Below are 9852 nucleotides of genomic sequence, written 5' to 3' on the forward strand. Positions count from 1 at the left end.
CAGAAACATGGAAACTCTGCCTTACTTTACATTTACATTCATGGCCTTTAGCAGACGCCTTTATCCAAAGCGACTTACAACGAATCCATTTGTTTGAGTAAGTGAATCATCTCTCCATCAGTCATCGTAAGATAAAGTAATCAATGCTCAGACCAGGGGCCATAGGCAGTCTAGGCACTCACTAATGTAGGTAGTTCAGCTCCTAATATCAACTGTACTGTTACGAGTAGATTCATGTCCTGTGAATGAATGAATTACTCAGCAGTTCGCAGACACACGAGGAGTCTAGGACCATTCATTTGCTACTGGTGTCCATTCTTCTCACACAAAGTTTCACACAACCCCAACTGTCTCAGGCCTGATCACAGAGGCTGTGGTGCGTGGGAGAGAACTGGAGGTTACCATAGTCACTCCCAGCCCAAAAGCCAAACAGAGCAGGATCAAACAGTACCACACACACACTTCCCCCGAACACACACACACACACACACACACACAAACGCACACACACACACGCACGCACGCACGCACACTCTGATCACACAAACACATTCACATGCACACACACACACACACACGCACACTCACATTCCTCTCCAGACCTCCCCACGGAGCCCACCCCTACAAGAGACACAGGCCGATTCTTCCAGCAGCGCAGAGGCAATTCTTCTCCCTTTTCTCCTTATTTCAATGAAAGGAGCGAGAAAGGGAGTGACGTTCTATCTATTCACCCGCTGCGGAGAGAGAGGGGGACAGACAGAGAGAGAGGGGGAGAGACAGAGAGAGAGGGGGAGAGACAGAGAGAGGGGGGGGGAGAGAGGTTGGTATTCAGCCAGCAGGGGCAGGGGGACCAGGGGCAATCTCGTGCTCCGCTGGCAGACTCATACTCTCAACCCAAGAAGAGCGAGAGAGAGAGAGAGAGGAGGGGGAGAGCAAAGGAGGAGATGGAAGAGAGGGAGAGAAAGCAATGGAAACAATGGAAAGACAAGAAGAGATAGAAGAGAGATAGAGAGCCAGAGAGAAGGAGGGATGAAGAAAGAGAGCGAAGGCAATTACTCCCCATCCCGCTGACAGCTTTACAGAAGATGGAACAACAAATAGACCTCCCCTCCTCTCTTCATCCCTCCATCCCTCCATCTCTCCCTGCATGGCTTCTGTTGTGGCTACCAGTGAATACAAAAGCCATGGGGGGTGAAGGGGGGTGGGGGTCCCAGAGGAACAATGGCAGCTAAGACCCCCCTCCCTCCAACACGCAAGCGCACACACACACACACTTTAAGTACATGCTCCTCATTCCTCTCTGTCCCACCTCCAGCTCTACGCCCTGAACTCTGACCTCATAGGACAAGGTTCGACCAATAGCAAAAGTCCCTCCCACAAGCTCCCACTGGCCCTTTGTCTGCCTACTGTACAGGACAATGGGCCGCTGTGCTTTGAAGAAGGGAGAGAAAAGAGAGAGAATAGGAGAAAGGGAAAGAGAGAGAGGAGAGTTGGGAGTCTTCTCACAACCCTATCCCCCTCCCAACCCCCCCTCCCCCTCTCCTCCTCCTTCTCCTCCTCCCCAGAGGAGGAGGAGGAGGAGGAGGAGGGGGAGAGGAGAGTTGGGAGTCTTCACACACCCCTATCCCCCTCCCCCTCCTCCCCCTCTCTGTTTTCCACACAATTGATCATTTTTCAAGATGACTTGACTGTCCCGGGTCAAGAGTCCACAGAGACAAGGCAATGAAGCCAATGAAAACGTCTCCCCAGACCAAGGACTCAGAGAACCAGCTACTGATGGAATAATAACAACAATAATAATAATAATAATAAACGTCGTTTAGCTGACGCTTTTATCCAAAGCGACTTACACTGCAGTGAGTGCGTACATTTTTCAGTATATATGGCCCCATGTCGAGTTCAACATTACCACAAAGTGTCTACGTAGACTTGGATGACAGGGAGGTTGGTTGATCTGGACCAGTGGAGGCCGATGGAGGAACGAATGAATGGTATCAAACACACATCGACCTCCACCAACCTCCACTGACAGATCACATGATCACACCCAAGCATGACTCCACCTCTCTTGTACTGCATATCCAATCACAGTAGATTGGTTATGAGAGCCCCCGCCCCTCCTACAGAGACAGAGCATGATCAAACAGTACCACACACACACACACACACACACACACACACACACACTCTCTGAACACACACACACACACACACACAATGTAGTGCTCACCAGGTTGACAAAGTCCTGGTAGCAGATCTTGTCATCTGCGTTGCCATCGGCGAGGGCCAATAGGACCTCCAGCTTGTGGGGGTCCAGCTCCGATCCGTGGGCGGCCAACAGGTCCCTGAACCGCTCCGTACTGATGAAGCCTGAACTTTCTGGGTCATACTGAAACACACAGGGGGGGATATGGTTCAATATGGTGTTGCAGACGTACACACGCACGCATGCATGCACGCAGGGAGCCGAGCCTGTGACCCAGCCAGCATCGATTACCTCCAGACCCAGTCCAGACCCGGTCCAGACCCAGTCCAGACCCAGTCCAGACCCAGTCCAGACCCGGTCCAGACCCAGTCCAGACCCGGTCCAGTCCCGGTCCAGACCCAGTCCAGACCCAGTCCAGACCCAGTCCAGATCTCCTCATACACAGAAACAAACGTCACGCGCATCTTTACAGAGACACAATGCACACACTGTACACACATGCCGAAAACAACAACAACAAAAAAGCAACAGCAGCAATAACTTAGTAAAGTAAGCAGCCTACATTTCACAGTATAGCCTTGTTCTGCACATCCAACACTGCTGAACATCACAGGCCCAAAAAGTCACAAGGACCGTTCTGTTCACAGTTTAAGCTACTTTTCTACAGCTAATTCCAATTGGTCTCGAAAGCTCATTTAGAGAGATTTAGCCTACAATGTTAATGGCTTTGGATTCCCTAAGGAATCCTTGTGGGAAATATCCAAACCAAATAAGAATATTTTCTCTCATTCGTAACACAGCTGGGGGAAAAAAGTAGACGAATTCTCAGGATGTCTGAGGTAAAAGTTCGACCTCGTTCCTGCCGTGTCTCTGACAGACACCCGACGCGTATCACTCTTGACCTTTCACACACTTCTCACAAAGAACTCCCTGGGTCACACGTCCTCTCCTCCGCAACACTCCCACAATGCCTCACACATTCGGCAGAAGCAGAAGCGAGGACCCACGTCAAGAATTCCTGCCAGTCAATTCCTCCATTCTCTCACCATTGACTTGGATGGACACCGATCCCGTAGGCTCACAGTCAAGTCAAGTCAAGTCCCACAAAGTCATTCACAGACGGGACGAAAGCTGCCAACCAGACAACACCAAGAATCCCTCACAGTCCCTCTTTAGACCTCTCCACTGATCTACATCAGGGGAGGCTGGTGGAGGTAGAAATCGGAGGACAGGCTCATTGTAATGCATGGGATGGATGAGGAATGGTATCGAACCATCATGTGTTTGATACCATTCCTCATCCCATTCCGTGCATGACAACGAGCTTGTCTGCCATTCCTCATTCCATTCATGACAATGAGCCCGTCCTCCGATTTCTACCTCCACCAGCCTCCCCTGCACCATATGATCTATACTGTACATCATTGGTCCTTTCACCAGACAGGCCTACAGTGCAGTCCTCTTTTACTAAGTCTTTCACTGAGATAAAGAGCTGCTTGATCAAAACAATAGGAAAAGAGGATTCCAGTATCCTCAAGTCTTCGTCTCGTTCATTCAAGAAAGTGTTTTGCCGCTTCTTGTGTAAAACGCGACACAACATGAGTCTTATATAAAAGAAATATATATATTTCAAAAATATAATTATCTCTGTTATGGAACTACTGGAATTCCACTTGAAACTGAACTCAACTGAACTGAGGCAGCCATTTCCTATCTGTAAACATCACATCTATATGTGTTCAACTAACTGTAAAAATGGCCTGGGTCCTTCCCTCCTCTTTGCGTTGCTGAACCCTCAGTGTTTGATTTGAATGTCAGTTTGTTATGGTGAACAGAAGCAGAAGACAGCCGTCTGCTGGGAAGATCTGTGACATTCAGACTAACTGAGCAGTCAATCCCATCTCTATCGCCTTGAGCATGGCTGTTTGTTTGTTTGCCTCCCTGTGTGTGTGTGTGTGTATGTGTGGGCGCGTGTGTGTGTGTGTGTGTGTGTGTGTGTGTGTGCGTGCGTGCGTGCGTGCGTGTCCATATGCCACTGTTGGCAGGCAGGCGGGCAGAAGGGCTATTTGCTCTTCAGAATAACAACCGACAGATCATCTCTTCTGACTTTAAGACGTACAGTCCCTCGTGAAGTGATTTCAAATGCCACTGCGTGACACTGCAACATGAACGCTCCTAAGAGTCTCACTTGCTACTACTCTTACAGACGCATACGGTCACTACAGAGACTACCACTACTACAGAGACTACTACTACTACTACTACTACTACTACTATACTACTACAGAGACTACTACTACTACCACTACTACCACTACTACTACTACAGAGACTACTACTACTACTACAGAGACTACTACTACTACCACTACTACTACTACTATACTACTACAGAGACTACTACTACTACTACAGAGACTACTACTACTACCACTACTACTACTACTATACTACTACAGAGACTACTACTACTACTACTACTACAGAGACTACTACTACTACCACTACTACCACTACTACTACTACTATACTACTACAGAGACTACTACTACTACTACTACAGAGACTACTACTACTACCACTACTACCACTACTACTACTACTATACTACTACAGAGACTACTACTACTACTACTACTACAGAGACTACTACTACTACCACTACTACAGAGACTACCACTACTACCACTACTACCACTACTATACTACTACAGAGACTACTACTACTACTACCACTACTACCACTACTACTACCACTACTACCACTACTACTACCACTACTACTACTACTACTACTACTACTACTACTACTACCACTACTACAGAGACTACTACTACTACAGAGACTACTACTACTACCACTACTACAGAGACTACTACTACTACAGAGACTACTACTACTACCACTACTACAGAGACTACTACTACTACCACTACTACAGAGACTACTACTACTACCACTACTACAGAGACTACTACTACTACAGAGACTACTACTACTACCACTACTACAGAGACTACCACTACTACAGAGACTACTACTACTACCACTACTACAGAGACTACTACTACTACCACTACTACAGAGACTACCACTATTACCACTACTACGGAGACTGCACTGGCATGTGAAGACACGTTGATAAAGTATCCACTCTCTCAATCAGATGCCCATGCACTGGTCAGAGGAAGACAGGCCTCACAGTCCCACGTCCACACAATGTAGGTAGAACATAACAAACACACCCGCATCTGAACAGTATTCCTGTCTCCCCCAGAGGACATACACACACCCCCCCCAGCACACACACCCCCCCCAGCACGCTCACTGAGGGAAAATGAACTAACCTTCTCTTGCAGGACGTCTGCCAGTTTCTGCCGGGCACACCTTGTCATGGCTGCTCTCTCTCTCCCTGTCTCTTTCTGTGTCTTTCGCTCTTTCTGTTTCTGTCTCTCTCTCTCTCTCTCCCTCTCTCTTTCTGTCTCTCTCTCTCTCTCCCCCCCGCTCTCTCTCACTCTCTCTCTCCCTGTGTCTCTCTCTCTTTCTGTCTCTCTCACTCTCTCTCCCCCTCTCTCTCTCTCTCTTCCTGTGTCTCTCTCTCTCCCTTCCTCTCTCTCTCTCTCTCTCCCTCTTTCTCTCTGTGTCTCTCTCTCTCCCTTCCTCTCTCTCTCTCTCTCTCTCCCTCTTTCTCTCTGTGTCTCTCTATCAGACTGTCTGCTCCAGACTGAGAAAACTGGGTTATTTACAACCCTAAGTGAGGGATTACGGTCCAATACAAAACCCCCACCCCCATTAAACACAATCCCCCTAAACCCCCCCAGATAGCCAAGAGCCCACAGGCCCCAGCCATACTCCACCCTGAACCCCCTTACCCTACTTTCAGCCCCCTCTCACACACACACACACACAAATACACACACTCACACAATTCATCAAGCATATTCACACACTGTCACTCACTCATACACACTCTTACACACACACGCACGCACGCATACACACACACACACCCTTGTACACACACACACACACACACACACACACACACACACACACACACACTCTTACACACACATTCCCCTACACAAGTCAGTCTCCAGTTCCAGCCTTCATAGTTGAATGAACACACTGCAGTCAACAGGCTAACAGGCAGAGATGAGTGGAGGGGAACCCCCTTCCCTCCTTGAACAATGGGGCCTAACGGCAATTTCATGCAAGGTTTACCCCCCCTCCCTTCCCCCCAATTAGTCCCTGTGTCCCCCCTCGCCACCCTGAGGGGAACATACAAAGGACACACTATGATATGGAAACCATCTCATAGGACGAAGATCCTAGTGACGTGTCTGTAATTCGTTTGAAGGTAATACTCTACAAATCCCCCCCCCCAAAAAAAACCTCCATACTTCCATACTTCCATCTGTAATTCCCATATAGTATACAGTGACCATGGGCCATGCGTTTCCTTCCACTGGCTCTTGCTAAACCACGGGGGATTGTTATGGTCTAACAAAGGGCTGTGAGACCCAAATCTACAAGATTATACGTCGGCCATCTTTTCTCTGATTCTCTGACCAATAACGTGGCCTGATAATGGGCCATTATGTGAGGGGTGTGAGCAGCGGCCCAGTTAAGACAAAGGCACGCGGGCGCGGGGGGCACACGCACACACACACACCACACACACACACACACACACACACACACACACTAATCCTGCCATAATAGTATGCCACACAGGCTTTGATTCGGGGGGCTCCACCATCTCCGTAGCCTAGTTTCAGGGCTGAGGAGAGGGGATTGGGAACACTGCTGGGCGGAGTGCTCTACAGCCTCATTTTCATTGTGTGTGTGTGTGTGTGTGTGTGTGTGTTTCCACAGCCTCATTTTCATAATGCTGCATATGAAGGAGCTTCGGGGCAGCCTTGAGAGTGAGAGTTGTGGAGTTCAGGTCACCAGCCGTCACAGCCCAGAGCACCGTCTGGCTGAGGAAATACACAAATAAACAACCCCACAATAACCCAAAGGCTCACATTTGCAACAAATTTACTCTGTGCCATGCCAATAAAAGGAAAAAGTCTTTGAACGTTCAACGTGCAATATAATCGGACGAAAATCCAATTTCGGTAGAGGTCCCCCTTTTTTCCACCCTGTATATAAATGAGGTCTTCTTCTAACTTGAATCAACAGGAGAAAGAAGAATTAGACACGGCTGTCCTTCCGGTCACCCTAATAAAGTTAGCTGTCCAGCAGGGCGTTCTGGAGAGACGACATCTGGACAGACCACCCTGGGGAATGATGAGCAGACCAGACCAGTCAACTCTGATAATGACTCCAGCAGATCCCCCCACGCCCCTGCCACCCCCTCCCCCCCTCCCCCCTCACCTCTCCATTTCCTCGTCCCCCTCACTTCACCTCATCCCACCCCCTTAACTTTCTTTACCTCCTAACACCCCTCCCCCCTCCACCCCATCCTGTCCCCCCCCCCTCCCCCGCACCCCCAAGAAGCTGGTGCTCTCATCTGCTGGACACTTCAGGAGTCTAATGAGTGACATTTTCACCTCTGACCCAGACTCATATGGGTCGCTGTCCAGGGAGGCGCTTCCAAACCCAGGAGGTATTTTCTGGAACAGTAAGTACTAACCACCTCCTCAACGGGAGGAGGAGTGGAGGGCTATCTATCTATCTATCTATCTATCTGTCTGTCCGTCTATCTACTCTGTATCCATCTATCTATCTATCTATCTACTCTGTATCTATCTATCTGTCTGTCTGTCTGTCTGTCTGTCTGTCTATCTAACTATCTATCTATCCATCTAACTATCCGGTGTGTTACTGAGGATAATGAACAGGATTCAAAGTCAATTGAGAGAGACAACGGACAACTCTGTTGTCTAATCCTCCACCGTGCCCTTTGATCATTGGTGTGTAGTTAGCTTTGCCCTCCAGGGTGCTAGTTTGATCATTGGTATGTCGTTAGCTTTGCCCTCCAGGGTGCTAGTTTTGATCCTGGAGGCTCAGACAACCAATAGGCTGGCTCGAAAGTGAGAATCTCGGGGTACTGAGCTGGACTAGTACTGTATGTAGTTAACACCTTAAATCCTCTCTCACTCAACCACAACGTTTGGTAATCACTCTAACATAGGAAATCTGTGTAAGGATGTAATCGCATCTAAATCCCATAACGCCCTGCTGCATGACCTCAGAACCCGTGATGTCAACAACAGTATTCCGCTAAGCTGAGCAACGAAAACATCCTCCCCTGTCGGTCCCGACAAAACACAAAAAACAAAATGGAGACGTCTCATTCCAGTTGACACCTCAAGGTAACAACGGCGTCTGTCTCAGCCAGAGCAAAAGGTTGACGGCCGTACCGCGGTAACATGCGTGACGCGGTCGCTCGGCGCGGTAACATGCGTGTCCTGGCTGCCGGCGGGTGCAGTAACAGGCGTGGCCTCCGATAGCAGGGCGTCACAAGGCGGTGGGGGTGTGGCTCTGATGAGCAGAGAGACAACGGGGCGGTTATACGTTATTACACACACCATGGTCCCTCCGTGTGTGTGTGTGCGTGTGTGTGTGTGTGTATGTGTGTGTCTGTCTGTCTGTCTGTGTGTGTGTGTGTGTGTATGCCTGTGCGTGCGTGTGTGTGTGAGTGCATGTGTGTGTGTGACCAGTGAGACTGACAGCCTGTCACAGGGGATTATCTTAAGGCTGTGAATGGAGCTCACTCACATCATGTATACATATTTTCACCTTACATAAACAGTTTTGAAATGGTTGATTCGCTGAAACCATCGTCACGCACGCACACGCACACACACACACACACACACACACACACACACACACACGCACACAAACACACGCATGCACGAGCGAGCACACGCACAGCAGTAATGCTTTAATCAAGCTTGATTGTAATAGGCAGGTCTTAAATGAGCTGCCCTCCCCCCCTCCTCCTCCTCCTCCCCCGTCCTCCCTCCTCCTCCTCCTCCTCCCACCCCCCCCCCACAGTGTGGTGCATTAAAACAGCTCATCAGCAGTGAGCTCCACACAGGACAACAGAGGTTCAGCTTCTGTTGTCTGTGCAGAAAAGGAGGCTCCACAAGCATCCACCTGCTCTCTCCAAAATCTGCTGACTCATCAGAGACAGGGAGGGAATCAGGAACAGGGCGGTAGATCACAGAGCCCTGGCTATGGACAAACTGTACCTGATACAACACACACACACACACACACACAACCAAACCTCAAAGTAGGTCCTGTTCGCCTCTGTCCGGGTGGACACTTCTTTCTAGGAACACTGCTTTTTAACTGCACTCTGTGTGAGAAGATTCAGCTGTCATGAGGCATCAAACCACATCACAAGAAGCTGTCGGTTGGGATTCAAACTTCAAAGGTGCAGCCTCACCAGATGACTCCAGGTCTATACAGTCCTGTCTGCACTCCTCTGCCTTCAGTCAACCTCCAGGATTCTCACTGTCATGGCATCCTGTAAAACAACACCAGGGGAGGCTGGTGGAGGTAGAAATCGGAGGACGGGGTCGTTAGAATTACGGTGCGGGCAGGGCTGCGCGAAGCCCACGGATCGCGGCGCTCACCGCCCCCCCCCCCCCCCGCATCCCACTGATCCACCGGCCCGCCGGGA

General features: G+C 49.5%; 1 protein-coding gene across 1 annotated transcript in view; it reads right to left on the minus strand.

Moving 5' to 3' along the window:
• Positions 1-9852, minus strand: part of rhbdl3 (rhomboid, veinlet-like 3) — a 29158-nt gene that overhangs the window by 13410 nt on the left and 5896 nt on the right. Inside the window, exon 3 of the mRNA XM_083693416.1 lies at positions 2231-2389. Within this exon, the coding sequence (XP_083549542.1) occupies positions 2231-2389 (159 nt within the window). The remainder of the gene's footprint in view (positions 1-2230; positions 2390-9852) is intronic.

This window comes from Argentina silus (genome assembly GCF_951799395.1).
Source record: "Argentina silus genome assembly, chromosome: 22".
NCBI lineage: Eukaryota > Metazoa > Chordata > Actinopteri > Argentiniformes > Argentinidae > Argentina > Argentina silus.